Source organism: Vipera ursinii, assembly GCF_947247035.1.
Source record: "Vipera ursinii genome assembly, chromosome: 3".
NCBI lineage: Eukaryota > Metazoa > Chordata > Lepidosauria > Squamata > Viperidae > Vipera > Vipera ursinii.
This window is the reverse complement of record NC_139516.1, coordinates 162,641,450-162,668,718: the sequence shown is the minus strand read 5'-3', so window position 1 is coordinate 162,668,718 and position 27,269 is coordinate 162,641,450. Positions and strand designations below refer to the sequence as shown.

General features: G+C 34.7%; 1 protein-coding gene across 4 annotated transcripts in view; it reads left to right on the top strand.

Moving 5' to 3' along the window:
* The window catches only part of PTPRM (protein tyrosine phosphatase receptor type M), a 488,223-nt gene that overhangs the window by 321,167 nt on the left and 139,787 nt on the right, over positions 1-27,269 (top strand). For 2 of the 4 annotated variants that reach the window (XM_083358727.1, XM_083358726.1), the window contains exons 14-15: positions 3,733-3,865; positions 12,979-13,008. In XM_083358727.1, the coding sequence (XP_083214853.1) occupies positions 3,733-3,865; positions 12,979-13,008 (163 nt within the window). The remainder of the gene's footprint in view (positions 1-3,732; positions 3,866-12,978; positions 13,009-27,269) is intronic. The other 2 variants (XM_083358729.1, XM_083358728.1) reach the window with 1 other exon arrangement.

Below are 27,269 nucleotides of genomic sequence, written 5' to 3'. Positions count from 1 at the left end.
AGGATTCAGTTTCTTTGAGACAAATTGGAAGGTTTGATTTTTACTTTAAACAGCACAGGTTTTGACTGAATTCTATCCAGAAAGTGAGAGGATTCCTAGAAAAATTAAAGAGGAATTAGAGGATATTTGAACCGAAATGTCTGATGGTAAAGAAGATAAAGGAATCCCTGCAGATGTTACTATGCTAGTCTTTGCCAGCTATAGGGGCAGTGTTGATCTCTGTTTCAAGGGCCATTGTGCAGCTTCAGGTTGTGCACCAGTTGTGCCATTCATGAACCAGGAAGTATCATGATCAGTCACCTTCCACATGGATTGCTGCAACTCTTCCACACTTTATTATTTTTCCACCTTCATGTTCCAAGCTCCCTATCTGTCCTCAGTCCTGAGTACAGTCTTTTAGGATTTAGGGCTCCTGTTCGTTCCCAGCTGAAAATACAGATGAGTTTCTTTAACTGATGTCTTGATTGAACACTTTAGCATTTGACCCAGTTTCTGCATCAACAACATGGCAGCTGCAAGTGCACAGGATTGCTTACTGCTACAAAAAGAAAATTCTTGATTTTTACCGTTTCATTCTGGTAAACCCCTCAAACTAGGTAATTATAAAAATCCACACCTCTATTTGACAATTTAATCCAGTCTTATTTTACATAAATCCCTGCACCTAATCACATTGCAGCTGTCACACAAGAGTACAACATTTCATGTTCCTAACCTGACTAGCAGTGTGTTAATATAGACACTGAAAAGTGATATTACGTGGATCCTGCCCTCTGAATAATAATTTGATTATAGGTCTCTTAAAGATATACAATTCTGAAGGTGTGTTCAGTTTCTTTTCCCTCAGAAAGAACAAATGGATATTTATCAGTTTCCATAATACACAGATGAAAAGTTGTAGCAAGAAAAAAAATAGAATAAATATAAAACTATCTTGGGCCAGTGAATTCCAGGATCTGCCAGCTTCTGAAACTGATTATATATGAAATTATTATATATAAAAATGATGTTTATTTATAAAAATACTCTAATGTGCTATCATTGTGACATTGATAGGAACATCTGTATAAGACATCACAAAAAGTGCATTTAACGTTAATGAAAATAAATTGACCCACTTCTGGTTGGGCTTAAAGGAAACATTAAAATGAAACAATGTGCTCTGAAAGAATGGGACTTGTGGGGAAAAAATAACATAACAGAAAAAGTAGATACCATTATGTGTAATGTAATATAACATTTAACAGGAATAGTAACAAGTTCAGTAAGGTGAATTAGTGAATTAGTGTTTTACACTCAAATAAATTTATATTAAATCATTTTCATATCTCTGGCTTTAACTGTACATTCCAACTGGTGGTTCCATGCAATGAAGCTATAGTTTCATAGCATGATTACATAATACTCATATTTTGTAAGAGTTCATATGGCTTAGCAAGCATGAGACCACAATTGCTTATTAAAACACCAGGATGCGGTTGGTGACATAATTTCTCCACGTGGTACCTTTCATATGTATTGCCTTAAGCTCTCAGAATCTCCAGACAACATACTATTGATTATCACATCTAGAGAGCATGGTAGAAGGCTGTTGCAAATACCTGTCTTTTTGGCCTTATGTACTGTTGAACCTTTGTGTTTCTACTAAGGCTGTAAAGAAAATGTGACAAACTTAAATTAATTTAAAATAGTTGAGTTGTGGTTGTTGTTTTTCTCTTGTACTCTTCCAGGATAAGGTCTTATTCCTCCTTTGCTGATCTTTGTGTAAGGGTCTATGGAGATTCTCAGTCATCCAGGTCATGGTTGTCCCAAAGGTGCTTTTTTCACAAGGCAATTGGACTTACTTGTTTTTCTTGAAGACATTTCGCTTCTCATAAATCCTGCCATTCCTCACCATCCAGTCAGAGCTGAAGAAGCTTCTTGAATGAGAAGCAAAACATCTTCAAGAAAAACAAGAAAGTCCATTGCCTTGTGAAAAAAAGCACCTTTGGGACATTCTTTGTGTAAGGTTATACCAAAGGGCATAGTATGAAGAGAGGTGGTATTGAAATTAAAAACAGAAAAACTGTAGTAAAAATAACTATAGCTTGCTGACAGTGTGAAAACGTTGACAATGTAAATTTGTGTGGCCCAATAGTAAAATATTACCATCTGGAGATCATTAGTTCCTCACACTTGGCACATATAAAACATCTGGCTCTCTCAGTACTTCCCTGGCTTCCCTATTCTTCATCATGGAAATGACAAAAAACTTGATAAAAATTGTGTGATGTGCCATATGAGAAACTACTAAGTACTGGGACAATCAAAGTAGTTCTTCTGGTTAGCAACCACAATATTGTCTTCATTTATCAAGTTGATATATAATTGGTTCCGGGAATTTTCCAGTGAAGAAAAGCTTTATTTATTGTATCTGCAGATTGAAAATGAGTTCAATTCTTTATTAGGCACAAAATGGATAGTAGTTGTTCAACTAATGTTTCAATTAATTTGTGAAACCAATCCTATAAGCTAGCGAGAATAATTTTATAAACCTGACTGTTGCTTACTTTAGTGTGTCATTTATTGTTTAATTATTTATGCTTATATGTTGCTCTATTTCCAAAGTTCCAAATGGCATTGAAAGTCTGGCATCATTAGATGTTATTACAAAAAAATCTGCCTCAGAAATATACATTAATGTATTGTCCAAGCAAATGATGGCTGCCAACACCCCCACACATACAAAATCAGAATAGTGAAAGACCTTGATTCTGTTGTGTGTTGTTCCCCAGTTTTAAAATATAATTACATTTTACTCTTTTCTCATTCACATCCATGTCAGTTCCCAGGAAATTTAATGAGAAAGCTTATAAGTCAGACTTGTTACCAGGATGATTTGTCTACCTTGTGAAGGTGACATGGAACCTCAAATGATGGATACTGCCAGATTTTGATTAAAATGTCAAAAGTCCTGGAAGGAGGTCAGCATAGTGAACTGAATAATGCATCCTTAACAGTATTAACGCTAAAGTTATTTTTCAGGAAAATGAATGTTCATAAAACATAGATTCTAATATTCTGCATTATGCAATAAACAACAAACAGTTTTGTTTTGTTTTTGTAATGAGGAGGTTACAAAAGCTTAAGACAGTGACTGCTGTAAGGCACTGGTTATCTCATTTAAACAGATATGAAATGTAGGTGCCAGTGGTATGATCATCAGCTGTTTTCTATTTTATGAATAAATTGCTTAGAAGGAGTCATTTGCCCACCAGATGTGACCTAGATTTAGATTTCCAAAGGCAAAAAGTCTATTGTATAAAAACAAAACAATTGCTGGTAAAATGCATGTTAAATTAGCTTATCTCACATTTTCAGGTGTTTAAGCTAATATGTTAAGGAATTAATGCTTCGTTTATTTAAAAAATTACAAAATGCATTTCAGCAAATTAAATTTGGATAAAAGCTTACAGTAGTTATTGTTTCAATAACTACAATGAAGTAGCAAAACAAACTGGGAAGGCAACACCTATAATTTGAAATATAACAAATTGCGTTGTGAAAACAGGGCAGGCAGTAAGCTGTTGGCACTAAAATTTATTTTGGCATTAGGAGTAGTTACAGTTTCTATAAACAACAGCAAGCCCTAGAAATAAAAGTTTTTATGTCTGCCAGCCATGATGATAATAAACCAATAAGCAAAGCATTCAATGTCTTATTTTCCTTTCTCTTTTCAAATATTGACTTTAGGTGCTGCCACAAGGAAACCAGATCCTGAACAAGAGAAGCAAACAGATCATACTGTTAAAATTGCTGGCATCATTGCAGGAATCTTGCTGTTTGTCATTATATTTCTTGGAGTTATATTAGTTATGAAGAAAAGGTGAGTAATTAATAGTCTATTCTGCTTAATTATTATATTTTATTTTGCCCAGTAAACTTATTTCCCTGGGCCTATAATGTGTCATGGGTGTGGGTATGTGTGTGTGAGAGAGCATAGAAATATAAATCTCCTATATATTCTTAAATAAAACTTATCCAAACTTTATGGCCAACTCATTTTATGGATGATTTTAAAGAAGTAATGCTGTTTTTTATACTTAAAGTTTGCAAGTGTTGAATGAAACTCAGATCTGACATTTTTATTTGATAGTATTGTAAGCAAATTAATGTTAGAGTGTTTGTGTTAAAATAACCCAACTTTAATAAGTATACCAGGATATACCATATAATCAGCCCAAATGACATAATGTTTATCAGTATTTCTGCTGTAACTTGAAGGCAAGGTGAATATTTAATTCAATATAAAAATTTTACAAAATTGCTCAGTAAAACGGGCAATAGGTTTCATAAGCAATTATAGAAAGTAAGTAAAATATTTGGTTTAATTTTACTACTTGCAGAGCAATCCAATGGAAGAAATAAAATAGTTCTTCCCAGATGGACAATTCCTTCAAAGTAAAAAAGAAAATCTTTAAATTCAATCCAATTAAAGGATAGGTGTGAATTTGTAATTTGATTTTCCCTAAAAAATTCATATTTTTCTGTTCACAGCAGGGGAAAAATATATTAATTCCACAGATAACTTAGGGTAGATTTACGGTAACAAGTATTGTAAGGACAGCAGCAGACTCTACTCTTGATAACTAATTAATATGAATAGTATTATGGAAATATCAGGCTTAGGCAGTGGTGGGATTCAGCCACGTTCACACCACTTTGACAGAACTGGTAGGTAATTTTCTGTTGCCCAGGCCCAGAATGGACTTACGGAAGTGGCATCCATATAGAGAACCGGTTGTTCACATATCTGAATCCCACCAATGGGCTTAGGTACTTTTGAATAACATCAAGAGGTAAAATAAAGATATAGTTTAAAAGTACTTTTTAAAAAGACATTTAAGGCAACCTAAAAAGTGAATGTTTATTTATTTATTTATTTATTTATTTATTCGGTTTATATATCGCCCTACTCCCAAAGGACTCAGGGCGGTTTACAAGGCAAAATTTAAAAACAATACAATATAAAATTAAAATAAAATTAAATTAAGTCTAGCCGCAAAAAATTAAAATCACAATTTAAAAACATTAAACCCCTCAGTCCAGACCAGATAACTCAAAGAACCAGGTTTTTAGGTCCCAGCGAAATGAGCGAAGGTCGGGGGCAGTCCGGAGTTCCGTTGGCAGTTGATTCCATAGGGCAGGTGCGCCCACAGAGAACGCCCTCCCTCTGGGGATCGCCCGTTGGCAATTCTTGACCGGCGGTACCCTGAGGAGGCCCTCCCTGTGGGAGCGCATAGGACGATGGGAAATTGACGCTGGCAGGAGGTGCTCCCTTACATAATCCGGGCCCATGCCATTTAGGGCTTTATAGGTCATCACCAGCACCTTGAATCTCACCCGGAGGGCAACTGGAAGACAATGCAGCTCGCGGAGAAGAGGTGTTACATGGGAGTATCGGGAGACTCCCATCACAACTCGCGCGGCTGCATTCTGCACCAGCTGAAGCCTCCGAGTGGTCCTCATGGGCAGCCCCATGTAGAGAATGTTGTATACTTCATTAGGTAAACTTTGAAAGTAGAATCTTTATAGTAATTTAGAGTATGCTTAGATTGTTTTATTTTATTATTACAAGTTTTTTTAAAAAACAGATACAAAAATCTTACTAAAAATACTAAACAAATTATATAAAAAATAAAATATAAGAACTTAATAAAACAGAAACAAGCAAGATAGAAAAAGTCTAGACTTGTCACCTACATGTGAAGTATTCAACAATATACAAACATTTCAAATTAGAAAAAAAGGATTCTTGCAAAATATGAAATCTATCAATGATACATTGTATCATTTTTATTAGATTATATTTAGATGTATTAGTAAAATGATTGATGGGATTGTACATTGAAAAAGATTTCAATGGTTGTCTTTAGAATGTTCCTAAAATCATATTATTTAAACAATATAAGGCTTTGGAGAGTTCAAGCCTTGAACTCTCAGTATATGTGTGTGTGTGTGTGTGTGTGTGTGTGTGTGTGTATGTAGGCAGTTGTTTTAACCTCTAGGCCACAGGCTCTTTCTCACTTTGTTACCTGAGAAGCAAGGGAGATATGTGTTAAATGTTTCTTAAGTATTTAGATTACCTTGCTAGGCCCCAAACATGGGACAAATCTTTATTTCCTGTTTCAGCCTAACCCAAGGCCATCCACAGGCAGTGGTCACAGTAGTAACAGCTCATATTTGTGTAAATTTTTTTGGATGGTAAAGGTTCCCCCGCACATGTGTGCTAGTAGTTTCCGACTCTAGGGGCCGGTGCTCATCTCCGTTTCAAAGCCAAAGAGCCAGCGCTTGTTCAAGGACGTCTTTGTGGTCATGTGGCCGGCATGACTAGACGCCAAAGGCGCACGGAACGCTGTTACCTTCCCACCGGAGTGGTCCCTATTTTTCTACTTGCATTTTTATGTGCTTTCGAACTGCTAGGTTGGCAGAAGCTGGGACGAGTCACAGGCGCTACTTACATCTTTTTAAATTTTCATTTCTGATCCTATTCTTTTTGTGTCAATTTTTTCCTTTATATATTGGAAGTACCGTGTGAGTAGTATTGATAGGGTATTATTATTGTTGTTTATTTTATTTCTGTAGGTTTTCTGGGTGCTGTATCATCATAATTACATATATTGTTTAGTAATGTATAATAATTCTATAATAATTCTAGCAAGTACTATGAATATGTTTATGGGACATCAAGATATTAGATCTGTCTTAATACTTTAAACCTATATGGAACCCTAACATAAAGTAAGGCTAGTGAAGCAATATTAATAAGGTTGTTTAGCTTTCTTTTTCATACCATAGATGAATGTCAATATTGGTTAAAATAAAAAGGCGCTTATTTGCAGTAGTAGCTATAGGATATCAGTACCTGACACTTAATCAAAACAATAAAAAGATACTTTAAAAGGATGCTATTACGAGATTGTTGGTAGTAGCAGAGCTGATGCACACTGAACAACAGAACTGATAACAGAATTAGAACTTCTAGTTACAAAACTACTGGGTGAGATCCTCCAGCACCATGGGATGATTATGTCCTTTAAGGCATGACTCATTCCAGCAGAAAGGACTCACTTCGGATCTCATTGACCACAGAAGTGGGCCTGCTACATTGGGGATGGCTGAAGGGGTAGAGAAGATTTTCATCCCAAGCTGCCCAGTATCTTGGTTCTTAATCTTTTTATTCTAATTGTAATTGTTTTAGCACTTTTAAACTTTTTATTATATTGTAAGCCACCCAGAATTGCTGTATTAGTGAGATGGAATTCTCTTACCAACCTCTGTATATAGTAAGCTAGCATCTATTTACTAAATTCCTTTTGCTGCTTACGTTCACGTTTCTTAGCTGCTTATAAATTACGTAAAAATAGCAATATTAAGGATAAAATCAGCCAAGTCTCACTTGCCTTAATTTTATTATAAATCTTATCTTTGTCAACAGTCATGAAACTATTGTCTACTTTTAACAGTCGAAAAAGCTCCTTAAGACATTATTTTAGTATAGTAAGAGCCACTGGGATGTATGGCTGTCCTGTGTAATATAGCAACATCAGATAATTCAGACCACATAAAAGTGCTTTTAGTTGAACTTTTTCTTCCAGTTATCTACAGCTACCATAGTATGAGAAGAACCTGAGGAACAGACTTTTCTCTTGTCATCTGACAATTTAGTCTTCTAGATAAATGAATGAACGTTGGTGATACAGTATGTGATAAAATAGAAAAGTGAACTTAACTGTAACTTAATTGTTCCCTTAATTGTAAAGTCATGTTTTATTTTTTCCTATTGATTTATGTAGAAGTTACAACAAGCTTTTTTGTGTTTACATTTTTTTATCTGTCCTGATTCTTTGAGGATTCAGTTTCATTGGGTGGCCTGATACTAATATTTTGGGAAATGGAAAGTAGCTTCAGCTTGTTGACTTTATTCCACCATGCATAATTTTGCACACCTCAATCTCTCTTATTTGCTGCCTTTCTAGACAAAAAATCCCCTCAGAGGGAAGCTGCTCCAGTGACCTCATCATAGAGAAAATTGATTTATATATTGATAAATATTGGCGTCTCTATTTTTAATACTGTTCCTTGTTATCCTTATTATCAAGTTGGCCTTTTTTTACAACAGATGTACACTGTGTTGAAACTTCTATTGAACTGTCTATGATCATTTCAATCTCTCTTCATCAGTCATTGCTAGTTCTCATTCCATTAGCTTTTATGAATAGTTAGGATTTGCCAATTCATCATAATATCTAAATTTGGTTAAGTTTTAATTGTTGTTAATTTGATGTTTTGATTTTTTTTCTTTATGTGAGAGGAACTGATAATGTTAGAACCAAAGACTCCTGAAGATGACTCTCCACAACTTGTGATTAATATTTTGTTGGAACCAGACCATATCATTCTTTAAGTAAAGAATATAATCACACTTGTAATCTGTAAATATGAACTCTTATTTTTTTGTAAACTGAGCCATTAATTAGAACACAAGTCCCCAACCCTTGTTCCACAGACTAGTACCTTTTCCATGGCCAGTTGGGAATCTGGCCGTGCAAGCGACAAGTGCGTGCATGAAGCTCCATTTACATAAGTGGCAGGTGCACATGCAAAACTCTCCCTACCACCACCACCACTGCTACTGCTGTTGGTCCGCAGAGCCAGAAAGGTTGGGGACAACTAAGAGAAACAATTTGGAGAGGATATGTTAAGGTTATGTTAAGTTAGCAGAGTAAAACATTGAAATGCTGTTTTTCTTCACTGTTGTTGTTGTTGTTGTTAGTTGCGAAGTCGTGTCCGACCCATCGCGACCCTATGGACAATGTTCCTCCAGGCCTTCCTGTCCTCTACCATCTTCTGGAGTCCATTTAAGGTCACGCCTACTGCTTCAGTGACTCCATCCAGCCACCTCATTCTCTGTCGTCCCCTTCTTCTCTTGCCCTCAATCTTTCCCAGCATTAGGCTCTTCTCCAGTGAGTCCTTCTCATTAGGTGGCCAAAGTATTTGAGTTTTAGCTTCAGGATCTGGCCTTCTAAAGAGCAGTCAGGGTTGATTCTTCACTGTACATAAACAAATTATTTCTTTCCATGTACAAATCTCCAACTTCTTTAGAAAAAGTTTGTGCTCTACTAGATTATATGTCACCTGCTTTGACAAATTCATCTGACATGAATGGTGGAACTTGACTTTTTTTTTAAAGAAAAATATCCCCGTGATGCACAGGAAGACATAGCCAAACTGAAATTTCAAATCAGCAAATACTGTAGAAAATTTTTAACTTTAATAGATTTGTGTGGATTATGCCAATCCAACTCCTTATTTCATCAATCTTTTGATAGGAAGAAAAATTCAAATTCGTATCAAAAGCTTGTTAATATATCATAATGCCATTTCACCAGCTGCCTCTTTTTCAGTCCTAAATTGGATCATTATTGCAAATGAGTAAGGGGAAGGAAAAGTGTTTGTACAAATGATACTTAAGCCTCTGTGTTCAGATCAGAAAGCAATAGAAGAAAGTTTTCAAACAACAGTAACAGAAAACAAAGTAGGAAAAATAAAGATGGAAAGATTGTTTTTATTGTACTAGTATTGGAATCAATAGAGCAGACCTACACAACATTTGGCTCACCAACATTTTTGAAAAAGTAAATAAATTTGCTGCCCTATTTTCAAAAGGCCCACTGCCAAGCACCTCCAGCATCTCCAGGCGTCACCATCACTATAATCTCCAATGTTGCTTCTGCTGCTTCTGTAGCCACCAGACAGGTATTCCTTTGCAGCCTGCAATGATTTTTCTCCCTACAAGTTTCTGGAACATTTCCAAGTTGGAGTGTTTTAGAGAGGCATAGGATTCTCTTGCCTGCGGCATGATGTAACCCTTGCTACAATTAAGTAGAGGTAGTCCTCAACTTATGACAACAATTGAGCCCAAAATTTCTGTTGCTAAGTGAGGCTGTTGTTAAGTGAGTTTTCCTCCTTTCATGACCTTTCCTGCCACAGTTGTTAAGTAAATCACTGCAGTTGCTAAGTTAGTTAACTTGGTTGATAAGTGAATCTGACTTCCCCATTTATCTTGCTTGTCAAAAGGTTGCAAAAGGTGATCATTTGACCGCAACCGTCATATATATGAGTTAGTTGCCAACTGTATGAATTTTTATCACATGACCGTAGAGATGCTGCAATGGTCGTAAGTGTGAAAAATGGTTATAAGTCACTTTTTTCAATGCCATTGTAACTTCAAACTATCACTAAACAAACTGTTGTAAATTGAGGTCTACCTGTAGTTAGGTAACAATAAGATGAACAATATTTTCTTCTATATGTTTCAGTATGTAGGTTAACATCTGTCAAATATTCATTTCCATAAAAATTTCATCATTCTTAAAATAAGACTAGAGGAGCTATGTCAACGTTCAGTTTTCTGGTATCAAGTAGTAATGTAAAACATTTCCTGAAATTAAAGCAACTGATTTCTCAATCATTTCAAAGCATAAATCTCAATGTAATTTTGGAAGAATTCTTCATCCAAATACTTAACAGTTTCCCACTGATTAATTATATTTGCTGCTGAAATAATTGGCATGGTATGGTAGCACCAATAATTGTACATTCCTGTTTCTATAATCAATGTTTAACAATGCTGTGCCTTGGAAGTCTAAAAAGAAAAGAAAAATGTAATTATATTTAAGATGTAGACTCAATATTTCTATCATGCACAGCAGCATGTCAGAGGAGTTGTTTTGTATGCAGTTCAAAAATACAATTAATATATAATAACAATTTTCGCTTTGAAAAACAAATTACATCCTCCCCTTTAAATGGAATGTTAACATTTGTGCATTTAACAACTACTCTACAAAGGGTTAAATGTTAAGGAAGTAACTTCTTGGGCATAAACAATACTGAAAACTAAGAATGTAAAATCAGGAAACATTTCCATAGACAAAAAAATGACAGATAAAATTCTTATTTTCAATGGGACGCCTAGAACATTATCTGCAATCCTTTGTCAGGCCTATTTATGGTGAACTGTGGATTGTTTCGTTTTATTGTACCAGTCAGTAAAACACTGTGCTTATTTATTATAAGCACAGTTTATTATTTTACTGACTCTTGTATATTTCTGTTACCTGTCCATGCAGTGTTAAAATGATTAATTGTACCTTACTTAGTTTTTAGAAATATTTATATCTGAAACATTTCTGCTGTTCTTTGAAGAATCAATAGTGCATAGTCTCATTTTTGTTTCTATACTTATTAGTTCTTTAGATAGAGCTGTGCAGTCCTTAAAAAAATCCTAACAAGTTGAATAAGTGCTATAGCTCCATCAGATCTAAGCACATTGTGCTTTAGATTGTAAGCCGCCCTGAGTCTTCGGAGAAGGGCGGGATATAAATGGGATTTTAAAAAAAATCTATCAGGGCTGACACCTGCCATTGGCCTCAATTGCCCCATCACCTCTTTCTGCCTTTTAGTATTGACCAATACCTACAAGCTATTCAACATTTAATATTTTCTGTAATGTGTAAAGAATTATGGGTAATGAAAATGGCTGACAGTTTGTAGCCATTTGTTCACCACAGTGTTGATAAAGCTTTTATCACTGCTCGTATAGCCACACTGAAGAAAAAGTATGCTTGAAAAAAATATGTTATTGCAACTCTGGCAAGTAACCTGCCTAGTTTTGTTTTTTTTAACCATTACAAAAGTAATAATTTTACTCTAGCGAAACTCTAGATACCAGTAAAGGGCTTCTTTTTGATATAAGAAAATTGGAAAATATATATCCAAAATTGATTCCAAGTCAAATAATTATTGTAGAATAAAATACAGCCTTTAAAAGTCTTATACCTTTAAACTTTATTCTTAACTTTTGAGATCTGAAGAAATAGAAGTATCTGTTACACTGAAGCATAGTTGGGTTGCCTTTAAAACGTAGGTTCCCTAAGTTTGGCATGTAGCTGATAAAAACTTGATCTCTGAATTTGGGATAGAGATTTAACTTTGCAAGGTGGCTTTTTCGGCACTCCAGACAGCAGAAATGATGAGTACTTTAAACAAAGCAACAAGCTTTTATTAAGGGGGGGGAGAGATATCAAATCTTTTTATGGGATACGGAAACAAATAATACATACATTTGGTATATGTGATGCATTAACAAGAAAGAAATCATACAATAAAAATATTAGACTTGAGAATTAAATGATAGAAACATTGATCCTTGATAACATTCCATAAATGGCAAATTTATGGGTTATGTCAGTCCCTTTCCAAACTCTTTCTATCTTTTGTAAAATTTTCAATTCAAGAACTTTCAAATTTGCTCCCAATTTTTACTTGCTGAAAAGGCTAGTTGTTGCACATCAAAAGAAGAAATGGCTTTACCTAAAAGGAAAATACAGTTTTCTGAACTTCAAAATAAAACATGGATGCCATGTTAAAATGCTGATATCATCTTTATTTAAAAAATTAATAAGCCTAAAATTCCAGAAACAGCTAATCTTTTTTTTAAAAAAAATACAGATTTAGAAAGAGCTGCATAACCCACAGTATACTGGCAAAATAAAAACATCTTTTCTCTTTTTCCAAATGTCTTAATTATGTTTTAGAAATGTCTACTGTTATTTCTCCTGGAAATATTATAATACGAATTATCTGTGTGTCTCTGTATTTATGTCTTATATGCATGTGAGACATATAATTGTTATTGGTGGCTACTAAAAAAATCCCTGTGATGAATTTACTACTAAAGCTGTTGTGAAGAGTGAATATATCATCTGTCTTTTCCAGATGTGGTGCATGGTATGAGATGCATTCTTGCTATCTTTTCATTTGTTTTTCCGGTTCTAGTTCATCTCGATTTTTTCATACATTAATATTTGGCTTTTCTTTCCTTCCATTTCATCTTTTCCTACACTGCCTAAAATCCTTCCACCATCATGGCAGAAGAAGCTATCACTCCTACACTTATTACCTGTAAGTAACTTACTTGTGCATCATCAGAATCATGCTTTCCGCCATGTTGTTCTTCTGTGCATGAATAGTATCTTCTAATAATTCCTGTTCTCTTGTGAAACTCAAACACACTTTTCAAATTTGCTTGAAACAAAACATTTACCTGTCATTGCAATGAAATCCATTTCCCTTTACATTTCTTTACCACTTACTGTGTGTTGAAGTATTGCATTTTTTCCATTTAACACAATTAGAGAAAATAAGCACAATTACTAAAAGGTACTCTTAAAAATAAGATTCAATATTTTTAATTAAAATATTTGCACCAGTTATTCCAATCTTATTTAGAATGAGGACCCAAGTGAGGGATGGGATGGAAAGTTTTCTACTTTTTTGTCCTTACTGAAAAATGTGGAATCATTTATTGTACACCCACTACATTTTTAATCTTGTTCATAACAAGTATAGTATTGCTGGAATGCTGTTGGATTATATAACATCAGGCATCCTTCTCCAATGTAGTGTCTTTTTATAGTTTGTATTTCAAAATCCATTATCATTGCCATGTGAAAAAATAATTATCTTGCTGAAGTTCAGTATATATGAAAATCTGAATTTTATGTAAGAAATTGTAAGTAATGTTCTTGTAAGAACATTAAAAATATTTTTACAACTTTTTGAGCAATCTTAAATGAAAAAAATAGTTTATAGATTTTTAACTGTAACATATTTCATTATCTAATGGCATGTTTTTGTCATAATATTTGCATGTATAAGTCTTCATGTTATAAACTGGCACTTACAGTGTTATATTTATGGAAACACAAAAATAATTCCTGTATATGAACTAATTTATGCAGTGAATTGAGAGTCAACCTTACATGGAATTGTCTTATTCTGGCTTACTCAAGTATCTCTAAATTACAGAGTAAAAATTCAGGAATGATTTCAGTGTAAATGATGTATTTGTTTATCTGTTGTATTTTATTTGGAGAAATAATGGGTGCAATTTAAAAAGCTGTGGAATAGGACTGTAGTTTAATAATGAATTGAATAATAATGAGCTTTGGAGTGATTTAATGAAATATTGAACCATTCCAAGCACAAGAGTATAAATGAATAGCCATTCTTGATCTGAAACTTGAGAGCAAGATTTGCCTGTTATACTCTCAACAGAGCCCATGGTCTGACCCACAGAATATATAAAATGTCTCCTCAAGAATCAATTGTGCCATATCAGGGCATATATAGTACAGTTGTACTATATAAGTGCTATTCTATCATTGTCAAGAAATTCCTCCCATTACTGCCATATGCTGGCTTTCTACCAGGTTTCTTCCTTTCACACTACTACCTAAAAAACTAGGTTCCATATTTATTTAACCATTTCCCATATTTACACATATTAATCTTGCCTTTTGTCTGAAGCTTTCAGCTACACTGAAAATGCATCCAGTTTTCCTGTTTCACCAGATCCTTAAATATTTCCCTTGTTCAATGCACACATCTGCACCATTACTACTGTATCTAGATCGGGGAAGGGGGGGGAATGAAGTGCAGTGTATTTTAGATTCCCAGCAAACATTTAATATACCAAAAGTTCATGGGAAGCAGCAGGTGATGTACCCTTTCTTTTCAATACAGCCTAAATCACCTCATTGGCCACATAATCTGTAGCTTATCCAGTAGGACGAGGAATTTAGAAGTTAGAGATGCAGCCAGATAAAACCATTGCATAAACATGGAGCAATCTCAATGCCAGGAAAAAAGCCTAAAGTCCATATACTCAAGAGAAAAGGGCTTAAGATTTAAAGCCTGAGGCAGACAATAAGTATGTCTCATGTAGTTGTTCTATGCGTATGCTTATTTCTTGTCTACGATAAAACAACTTCTTACATTGTTGAAGGTTCTGATGTTATGTAATTCCTAAATGCAGAGTTGAGTTTCTGAAAGATTAAAAGTTTTTATCTATGCCTGGTCTTAATTCTAACAAAAAGTGCCTGCTACAGAAGGAGAATTGAAGGAAACAGTTAATTGCTTTATCCTTCTGATATTGAAAGGATCTGAAATCCAATCCCTTCGCTGATTAATCTAGTTACATTACAGGGATGAGGAGAAAATTATTCTTCCATACCCGTATAATCGTTTGCAAGCCGTCACAATTGGCTTGCCAAAGATTGAGAATGCTCCAGAAAACACTGGACGATTGCTAAGAAATATGGGAGGGAGAGAATTGCATTAGAAAGTTCTGTTGCGTACACTGACTCCCACATTACTAGTTTTCATCCTATGGATATACAGTATGCTAGGTTTAGTAGAAGATCTTTTGTCAAAATGAAGATAACAATCACTAGACATGTGCGCAAAAAAGAAAATATGTTTTATTTAGTTCTCAGAACTAAATGAAACAATAGCATGAGCCTCATTATAAATGTTTTATTAGCTGGATAATCTTCAAATAGACTTTCCAATTTTTGTCTGAATAAATTTCAAAGCATTTCATGTGTACAACCCATAAGAAACTATGAAAAATCAGGGCCAATTGCTTTTTTTAATTCAGTGTCAGTCAACATGTCTGTTCCATTCAGAGCTATTAGACTTAGGATTGTATCCTTTGAATGCAACAGCTCTTCAAACAGGAATTTCATAGTTATTGAACTGGGAGACGGGAAAGATTGGTTGATGGGAATGTCTCATTAATGTCTAAAATCATCTGAGCTCTATCTTGCAGGTGTTTCATGATAATCCCTGTACATATATATTTTTTTAAAAAAATTACAATCTTATATTGTAAATATTTGCTACTTATTTTGAGAGGATCAATAGCAAAAAAATTTTTTATTATTATCAAGAATATTGTTTTATTCTTACAAACTTCGGTGCCAAATAACCATCATGATTCATTGATACAAAAAGAACTGCTAAATTAAATTTACAAAACTTGTTCCATTCTGCCATTGTCTGTGGTACTCTTCAGGGATAAAGCTCAAGCTGCTTATTCTTCATATATATATATATATATATGAATAAGAATACACACACACACACACACACACACACATACATGCACGCATACACACATACAGGGCTTTTTTTCTCATAGAACGCTCAGAACAGCATTCCAGCACCTTTTTGTGCAAAAAAAAAAGCTTTTGCACAAGCTGTGCTGCTATTGGCGTAAGCATGCTCTTTTATGACTAATGGACTTCAACTCCCAGAATTCCTGAATCAGCTGTGCTATTGGCTTTCAAAAGCCAGTCAGAATTGCTGCTGAGCTTGCCAAAAGACCCTGTCGGCAAATGTTGCACAGGCAAGTTGCAGCGAAGGCAGGAAGTTTGCATTCCTCCCTGCTCCCCAACTACACCATCTCAACTAGGTAAGTTAGATATTATTTGCAAATAGGATATCCAAGTATGACTCAAGGAAATTTTCCCTGCATGGAGGGAGTACTGGTTTGTTCCACTTCGTTTTACTTTTCAAATTGCTGTAGGGAAGAAATGATGATTAGAAAAACGCAGGAAGTTATTTTTATTAGGAAGAATTCATTTATCACATGCTAGATCTTTGGGAACTTAGTACCACCAGCACAGAACATTTGCTTTTCTGAAACTTCATTCAAATTCAATTCCTGATAGGGGCATTTGAAAAAAAATGTTATTTATTAAATTTATATGCTGACTATCTCACCAGGATGACTCTGAAGTCAACTGTGAATCCATGCACAGTGGGGCCATTAAGCCCATTTTTTCCACTTTATCAAAAAGGAGACTATGATTTATTTTATCAAATCTCTTTAAATTAACTTCAGCCCTTACAATTGCTAGCAACCCTGGCTCTCAATTATTATAACGAGAGGCTATTGTATTGTGAAAAAAAGGAAAACTGCCAGAGACTGCTGGCTGACTTTGGGCCAATCACTAAGAGACTGTGAGTTTTAGCCCTGCCTTAGGCATAAAAGCTGGCTGGCTGATTTTCAGCCAATCACCATGAGGCTGTGAGTTCTAGTCCTTCCGTAGACACAAGATTCAGCTGGGTGACTTTGGGCTAGTCCCTCTCTTTCAGTCCAACCCACCTCACAAAGTTGTTGTCGGGAAAATAGAAGGAGGAAGGAGTATTAGATATGTTGGCCACCTTGAGTTATTAATAAAACAGTAATAAAGGTGGGATAAAAAATCTAAAGTAAAAACAGAAATTTTAAAAAATATGAGAAGTTTAGCAGAAATTTCTCAGATCTACCAAATTTTCTACACATACCAACTTATCCTTTAATAAGTGTGTGAGCATCATTCCAAGCAAAGGACTTTAACCCATATCCCTTGGCCAATTTTATTTTTACCTTATGCATTAGATTTTCCATCTTGAAAAATTTTAGTAATTCTCCATTCCTCCAAACAAAAGGGTGCTCCAGAGTTTGGATACAAACTCTGAAAAAACAGTGCCCTTAATGATACAGGTAGTCCTCGACTTACAACAGTTCATTTAGTGACCATTCGATGTTACAATAGAACTGAAAAAGTGACTTATGACCGTTTTTTTATGACCATTACAATAGCCCTATGGTTACTTGATCAAAATTTAGATGCTTGGCAACTGACTCATATTTATGACGTTGCAGTGTCCTGGGTCATGTGATCATCTTTTGCAACCTTCTAACAAGCACAGTCAATGTGGAAGCCAGATTGATTTAACAACTGTGTTACTAACTTAACACCTGCAGTGATTCACTTAATAAATGTGGCAAGAAAGGTCGTAAAATGGGGCAAAACTCACTTAACAAATGTTTCACTTAGCAACAGAAATTTTGGGTTCAATTGTGGTCATAAATGAAGGACTACTTGTAAACAAGTCCAAACAGCTGTATCTTTAGCTTTGTTTGTTAATTACAGGTCTATGTAAGCAGGATGTCTTAATTTTCCTAGAATCACTGTGCTGGAAAGCCTTCTCTGCAGCTCTGAACTGTATAAAAATACCTTAACCTGTTTTTTTAAACTTCCTATAGGTTCCAATGGAAACTTTTTTATATCAGCCTTTTAGCGACACATAGGATTTTTTTTAGTCTGTATCACAACTGGGGAGAAAAGGGATAAATCTTCTGTGTACTTCCTGATTTCAGGAAGAATCTTTCAGTTAAGAATCTCATCTCTTTCTCTCACTCAGTCACCCATAATGTCTTCTATTTTGAAAATGCTATTATAGAAATGGCTAGTTTATAATGTTATAGAAAAGTAAAAAGTTGAGGTTCAATGTTAATACTTCCTTCTACTCCTGCAACAGAGGAAGTCAGAAGTCAGTGCCTTTTCTTTTTCCCTTCTCCCCCTCACTTTTCCTTTTTTCTCTCACCCTTTGCTCACAAAAGCTCCCCCACTCACTCACACTTTGCTCACAAAAGTCTCCAGTCGCTCTCACTCACTCCTCCATCTCTTTCAAAGGCACCTCGTTCAGTCTCTCCCCACTCACTCCATCTCTTTCAAAGGCCTCTTGATCACTCGCTCACTTAGTGCCCCATCACTTCCAAACGCCATTTGCTCATTCACACACTCACTTACTGCCCCGTTGCTTCTAAACCAGGGGTGTCAAACTCAATTTCATTGAGGGCCGCATCAGCATTGCAATTGCCCTCAGGGGGCCGGGTGGGTATGGCCAGGGTGGGCGTGGCCTACTGGGTGGGCGTGTCCAGAGTGCGTATGGCCTACTGGGTGGGCGTGGCCAGCAATACATTGTTCGCATTGAGGGTGGCTATGGGGGCCTGGGCAGGAGTGGGACAGATCTGAGGGTCTCTGGCAGGAGGAGGGTCTCTGGGCCAGGGCCAAGGCAGTGGGGGCCGTTCCCTCACTGTTTCCAGGATGGCTTCGCGGGCCGCATGAAACCACTTTGCGGGCCGCATCCGCCCCCCGAGCCTTGTGTTTGACATGTCTGTTCTAAATGCTTCCAAATGCCATTCGCTCATTCACTCACTGCCCCATCGCTTCTAAATGCTTCCAAACGCCACTTGCTCGCTCACTTACTGCATTTGGAAGCGATGGGGCAGTAAGTGAATGAGTGGCGGGGCCAGAGGCCATCAGCTGTTTGGCGCTGGAGACACTGAGTGGCCCAATGCAGTGCTCCATGGCTGGGGTGTCTTTAGTTGGTGTCAGGGACGGTGCCGGAGGCCGTCAGCTGTTCAGCACCGGAGACCGCTGCCACGAGGAACACAGCTCTGGGTCGGGGTTCAGAGCAACTCTGGGTGGGGGCTCAGCATGGGCTGCGGCATGGCAACTGCAGGGCGGGGAATCCCCACGGCCTATGGCTCCAAGCTGCAGGAGCGGGAGTGCAAAGGACAGGTGGCAACGTCGTAGCAAGAGGGGGTTCTTACAGACACCGGCATTGCTCCCAGTGACAGCACCTCTGAATTCCGGCGCCTTTTTTTTTTTTAGAAAAAAAGCCCTGCATATATATCTAAATCTATATATCTATCTATATCTATCTGACTGCAAGTAAAATAGAAAAAATGGAAAGAATCTTTATCTGTAACTTCTTAAATTAATGACATTAGTCATTATTTTAATGACATCATTAAATTAATGACTCTTAATGGCATATTAGTAGACCCTGTCAACTTTAAATCATTGTTAGTTACTCTTCTTGAATTGCTGAGATTGCCTGAAAAACACATTAGGTAGCATACATTTTTTCTGCACAGTAAGAAGACAGAATTCTGTACAGTTTTATGTCTCTATACATGTGCTTTTGAAATTACTGAAATGATACTTCGTTCTGTTGGATTTTCAGAAATCATAATATATCTTGTTTTTTTTGTTTTTTTTTATTTTTTTTTAAATTCCATTTATATCCCGCCCTTCTCCGAAGACTCAGGGCAGCTTACAAGCTTAGCAGTAGCCTTCATTCTATGTATATGCCTGCTTATTAGGGCTTTCACACACACCCCAAGCGGCATTATTACAAAGTCAGCTTAATTGCCCCCAACAATCTGGGTCCTCATTTTACCTACCTCGGAAGGATGGAAGGCTGAGTCAACCTTGAGCCTGGTGGGATGCGAACCTGCACTAATTGCCCGCAGCTGGTGTTACTTAAGGAGGCATTAGCCCACTGCTCCACCAAGGCTCTTTTAATCATACAGCTTCAACAATTAATACTGTATCTGAATTGTCTACTTGAGTCTACATTTTCAAAATATTAGAATCTGATTGTAAGACCAGTATACTTGTTTTAGAGTTATTATTGCTTGTTGTATAGAGTATTTTTTCACTATTGCTCTCATTTAAGAAAAAAAAACATTTTATTCCAAAATACTATATAATATACCTGTTGCCTGAAAGCTTTAATGAAATCTACAAACTTGCTTAAAAAAAACAAGAACTGAATTAATTGCAACCAAAGCTGTGCATTTATTTCTATGACAGTCCTTTGCACTTTGGAGAAAATGCAGTTTTTGTTCATTTATCTGAATTAGTAAACTCAATATCCCTTTTCTCTAGAATGATATGTCATTGCTTTGTCTTATATTTGACACCGTGTACAGTACTTCATAAATAGAATCTGTTTTAAGTACTTTCCCATAAAATGCCATAGATACCGGTACAGATCTTTGCAGTAGAATAAACTGTTTTCAGTTTTGATCACTGTTTGTATTTGTGATACCTTCTCTATGAATTGTGCAATTTAATTAGCTTATAGTATAATTAAGTCAGATTCAACCAATGCAAATATGGTATGACAGGTTTGAGTAGATTAGATTTATTATGCTGTTACAAATAAATTAATAAGTATTATTATTTACTTTTAGTGTGCTATAGGAAAAATATGTATCAAGTATATTAAATCCTCAACTTTAAAATAGGATCAAATAGAATAAATTCTTAATTCAATTATCTATTTCAGGAAGTTGCAGCTTTTTTGTAAATGTTTAATCAGATCCTACTCATATTTTCCTTTAGGTGTACCTTGGCATAGCATAAATAAAAATATATATTTTGAAATAACTTTTTCACATTACTTCAAAGTTGTTTCAGATCTGATGATGTGATTAAATAATTTTCCTAAATTGATAAAATAAATTTCTTAAACTGATTACTCTGATCCAAAGAAAATAAAATCTATAGTTTGCAACAAATGCTTCAAATGTAGGGTTTCTAGCTTCCACAGAACAAGCTATTTGTATATTTCTAAATATATAAATACAATAGAAGCGTAACAGATCACACAATGAATACAGTATGGCTGTCTAACATGATTCAGAACAGTTTATAACGCTAAATACTAGTGATAAAGAAAAATCTTCATTCCCCATTCACCTGCAACAGCAAAACTTGCATGTGAATAAACATGGTATTAATTTGCACTGTTAGTAATTGAGTGATTGGCATCATAGTTATAATTGCAATAAGGATAGTATTGTGTTTTCTGTCCTGCTTTTCTAATTAGTCATGTAGCTATGGGATTAATATAAGATAGAAAAGGTCACCTAATGTAATTGGTTACTGCAACATTATTTATGGATATTTTGGTGATTGGTAGGGTTATACTGTCAGACAGCCAAGCAAATGAGTTCAGGCTAGTGATCCTAAGACAATAAATTAATCTTGACAATAAATTAAAGGTTACTATTTACTTCAGGCTCTCCCAAACTACCTAATCTTGATTAATTGTGTTTTTCCCTTTAGATAACATTTACACTTTAAAATGCTACTCAAATTTTAATCTATATTAATATATATAAAATAATACTGCTATATAAAATGCATCATATCCATATTGTTAAAATAATGTTAATTTCACTAACTAGCATCAAATTAGCTTGCTAATATACATGTATTATACTATCCTTTTTTAATACAGTGTTGTTATTCTGTTCTCACTTCACTTTTTATAATAGGTTTGTCAAAACCTGTAACCTGTTCGAGGTTATCATGAGTTTTACAGTAGAATGAACATTTAGCCATAATTATGACACCCAGTTTTCTTATAAATAGTTTTAACTTTTTTTTAAAGTTAAAGGGTTCATTAAATTATAGAATCATGAACTGAATCACTATATTTACATAGCAAGTTCACAAACCATTACCTGGGTTTAAATGTTAGACTTACTCTTGATGAGTTATCTGATACTGCAGTATTATTCTGTAGTTCTAAATATTTTGGAATGCTGAATGTGAATGGGTTTTATTTTCATATAGAAAGTTAAAATTATATGTAAATCAAGAATAAGTATTCTTTTTAATGTCAAATAATGTCAAATCTACTAAAGATGAGCTGTAAAAATAAGCTTTTCTGGGAAGAATGAAATGTTTAAATGGCTTGAAAACTGGAATCCAAATTTTAAAAAACTGCACCTTGTATTTGTATTTTATAATTTCACTGTAAACTATTTTGTTCTGTTTAAAGAATATAAATGTAGTAAATTTAAACCACAAAATCCATATAGGGCAAATGCTGTCCTTTTCAACCCTGTTATAAAAGAAAGATATATTACTTGCCATTATGATTGAAATTATATTTTTATAGCATGCCTACCTAAGAACTTTCTCTTTCTGCAGTATCTAATTAAATAGAAGTTCATGTATAATTTTAGCAGCATGTTCTTCTCTTTCAATTTTCTCTTCTGGAAGTACTATCCAGGTAGCATCTATAAACGCTTTCCATTTTTTCTTTCTTTTGGTCAGAATTTAAAACACAGACAGACAGAAAGAGGCCAGCTTTTCATCTTGCTTTACCAGAAACAGACATTTAGAGTTAATTCATAAATGTAAATAATTACAATATAGATATTTTTATTAATTTTTACAGATACATATTTGAGAAAGTTGAATTGGAAAAAAAGCTTGTTACCTGACAAACAAAATAAAGCCCTTAAAATATTTGCTTAAGATAATTGTTGCAGTTGTAGCAGCATCAAAGCCTGAAAAAAATTCAGAGGCATAATGAATACCTGACCAATGCTTCCAAGTAATTTATATTGTAATCCACTTGCAGTGTTTCTAGCTCTGTTTCTGCATGTCAACCAATAATTTAAGAGTACAGAAAGCTAGATCTGAAGGTCTCGGCTGATTACAGAATGGACTGAGAGTCTAGCTCAGTTTTCTAATGCAGAAACAGCCCAGTGGAATTATTTTTTGTTCTCCCTGCAGACCTCAGCAATATTATGATTAGTTCCATAGATTGCTTCAGTATAGGTAGATGTAAGGAGTTGTCATACAATCAATTTCCATCCTGTTTTTCTCAAAAGGAGTTTCAAATGAGCAGAAATCAATTCACAGGTATTCTGGTGCCAATCTGTCAAGTATTGTAGATATGCATCACATGTGTCATTCTCAGAGCAAGCATCTGACGAACTGGAGGAAACTATTCAGGTTTACCAGAGTGAAAGTAGCTTCTATTTCTGGATAGAATTGGGGATATGGATCAGACGGCTGATCACTTAATGACTTATACTTGGAGGAATTTGGCAAAACACCCCAGTCTTTAGTAGCACATTGTCATGAGATGGCAAAATCAGAAGTAAAACGTGAGAAAATAAGCACCATTCATGAAATTTCTGGAATCAAATGACAGAAGCTTTTCTTATTTTCTCCAAATATATCAAACTCTATTTTGCTGTTTTCAAGTATCATTAATAGTGATCCATTTTTTTGTATTCTTGTGCTCCTTGTTTGTTTGTTTGTTTTTTCTTTGAATCCTTGATGTTGCTGAAATACATCATCTCATTTTATCACTTGTACTGGAATTTCTTATTCTTTTCTTGGTTTGATCTTCTGACTAAGTATTGATCTATATGCCTGCTGTGATTGCTTCCTTGTCGGGAGTACTCTGCAAAACATTGCCATATTGGATAAAACAATATAAGTTTGAAGAAATAAAGATTTTGCTTGCTTGCTTTTTTAAGAAGTTCTTATTTCATCTTTTAATTAAAATATTCGATGTGCTTAAACAAGTTAGAATTCTAAAATAAAAACATAGAATCTATAATTGATTTATATAGCTTTCTTAAATGGAATTGATCTGCAATAGATCAAATACTAAATGCAGCTAGGGAATTAAAGCAGCAAAACAAATTGAGTGAATTAAACTGTTTTTCCAGCTACCAAAGACTAATTAAAAGTAAGTATTGGGTGCAATATTGAGAAAGTCCAGTTTTCAGTCAACATCTGTGGCGTTGCTCAGGTACTGAAGATCTCCCAAATAATCTTTTAATGTCATAATTAAAAGAGGATACATAAGTGCATCCACAACGATATAAGCCTTTATATGCCCTGTAAACTGCCCTGAGTCCTACGGGAAAGGGCGGTATATAAATTCAATGAAATTCAAAATTCAAATTATCTCTGTGTTCGGATGGAAATGCTACAAACGTAGCTTTCATTTTTCTGTGTTATTTGTGTATTATCTATTTATTAGTTTTTAGTACCTGTCACTAGAGGCATTTAATAACTTTTTGTACTTAAAACAAAATATGTAAGATTTATAAATGTTGTGTATAATGTAGACAGGCTAATCATAATGGACAAGTAATGTCAAAAAATTTTCCTGACTTGGGAAGAAATTAGTCACTGTAAACAATAAAACCAATATATGGAATCTATAGAGATCTACTGTAAATCTAAATCTAGATATTCATAAACACTACACTGCCCTGCCAATTTGTTACCAATTTTCAGACCATAATAATACTGTAAACCAACTGAGCAAAACAAATTTCTTGAATAGAAATTACATCGCTTTTTAGAAATATGAATTGTAATAGGTACCTTTATTACAATCAAAAAATACTGAGATAAGTCCATATGAGGAGTCTCACAGATTGAAATATTTCCAGCCAACAGCTGGGAATATTTCACCACAGCTTTTGATTATAAGCAGATCTATGGTTTCTGGCTAATTAATGGTGAACTGAAGACCAGAACTGACAACTGCAGCAGAATGAAGAACCAGTGAACAGATAAGCTCCTTGGAATTGCCCAGAAGAACTCCATGTAGTGGCTCCCCAAGAAGAGACCATAAGACAGCAGTCTCTGGTGGGTTTTAGAGCTCTGGGAGGCAAGGGAAAGCCATCTTTGCCCAAGCTGTGATTTGGAGCCTTCAGAAGGACACCAGATTCCTTTCTTTACTTCTAGAAGTTGCTTGCCAGTGGCTTTTAGGATATTAAGAATCTTTAGAAAAGTTGGACCCTAGAACGAACCAGAAAGAACTAAAGATTACAATTAAAAGAGAAGAGACCCATTAACACAAACTAGAACAAAATATTTTAACTTAGGAAAAATTCAAGGTCATTTGGGGACAGTGTACTCAGAAGTTACTTTTAAGACTGTTTGCTATCATGAAAAGGGATTTAAAAGGAGAAAATAGAAGAACAGAAGATTGAGGCTGAGTCTTGTTTCGAATGTGGAAATAAAAATGACATGCAACAATGTGGAAAATGATATAATTGGATTTACAAATGAAACTGAAGTCTTAATAATTAAATGGACATAAATAAATCAGAAAAGTGACTTAGATAACTTTCTTATCTTGGATTTACAAAAGAGATTTGTTACAGTCAGGAGGGAGTTTCTAAGAAGAGACAGAAAAATGAAAGAAAATCAACTTTTGGAACACTATTTAAAGATCAGGATTCTTAAAAGCAAATGGAAGGAATGCAATGCAATGAAGGTCCAATCAGCAGGGGCTTAGCTACTTTGCTCCTCCACCCACCTCCTTCTTAACTCACAGTATATAAAATATATATACTTTATATACATACATTTTATACACACACACACACACACACACCCCGTATATAAACTCACAGAATATAAAATTGGATTATATATGTATATTATTGTTTTGACAGCTCTTAATGGATTTTTCTTCTTGAACAGGACTGAATGAGGCTTTAAAGACTTGTTTAAAGATAAAATATGGGAAGGAGATCTTTTGTTGTATTTTCAGAGAAAGTGAGAAGATATTTGTTGAAAGGAAACTAATAAGGTGTATTTGGTTAAGGTTTTATATGTATATATACTGCTCAAAAAAATAAAGGGAACACAAGATAAGACATCCTACTATTAAATACAGTACATTGTATTGTTTAAGTGTTCCCTTTATTTTTTTTGAGCAGTATATTTATGTATGTATGTTGGTTATTTCTGGTAACTCTTAGTGGACTTTTGCTGATTAGACTCAGTTATGAAGTTTAAAATTTATTTATAGCTAAAAGATGAAATATGAGATATTTTCTTTGCTATAGTATCAGTATTGTGTTGATGAAGGGAGGTCATTTCTATGTAATCTGTTTTGTTTTTTCTTTTCCTTTTTTAAATTGTTTTCTTTTTCCCTGCACTTTTAATTTTTACTTTTATATTTTCTTAACTTGTATTAGTTTTTTATTTTGGTATTTGTAAACTTTAATCAAAATTATTATTAAAAAACAATGAGCAAATCCAGAAAAGGGCTTCTGAGAAATAAAATTATAGTTGGGCTTAGGAAAGAAAGGATATTTGCTATGCAGACAAAGTTATAGATAAACATTTTAAAAAGGCAAAGAAGTTGCAGAATGTTAAAGCCCTGTGTTACATGGCAATATCAAGTAAGATAATGCAAAACAAAATTGGATGAATGTAATGAGAGTTTCACATTAACTTTGCGGTTAACACTGACTGTCTCAATCAAATAAGAGGCAGCATGAACCATGAAGCTTTCAGTGAGTTACATAATGAACCCCAAAACAGAAATTGCTGGTTAAAGAAATAAATTAGAAACTTTATAGATAGGGGAAAAAATGGCTTGACTATCATAACAATTATGTACTTGTTGCTATAGTAAGAAGAGAATTTTTATATCATATTAAGCCTATAAATATCTCTCACAGGTAGTTATGTAACCACCAGAGAGCAGGTCCAACACAGGCTATCCATTCTGCAAAAAATGTATAACCCCAAGGGTGAGCTTTTTACACTACTGTAAGAAAAAAAAACGTGTTCAAGAATGATCATTTTGGCTGAAATTGCTTTAAATTATTTCTAGCAGGGGGTTTTTTCTCTGCCAAAGTCTATATTGTCAGGACTAAATTGCTTAACAGATTTGTTTTTGATTCTACCAGCCTTTTGAAAAATTGTTCTAGAAAACTGAAATACTGTCTGGAGCAGTGGGAGACCTCAGCAAAAATGGAAAATCAACAAATACCAGTTTTCTGACTTCCTGTCTTTAAACAATGAACAATATTGGTCCAGTCCATTATGTTCAGCTGGGACCTCTAGATATGAGGAATGTCCATCCTTGTTTTAAGTAGATCCGGTCTTGTTAATTTAATA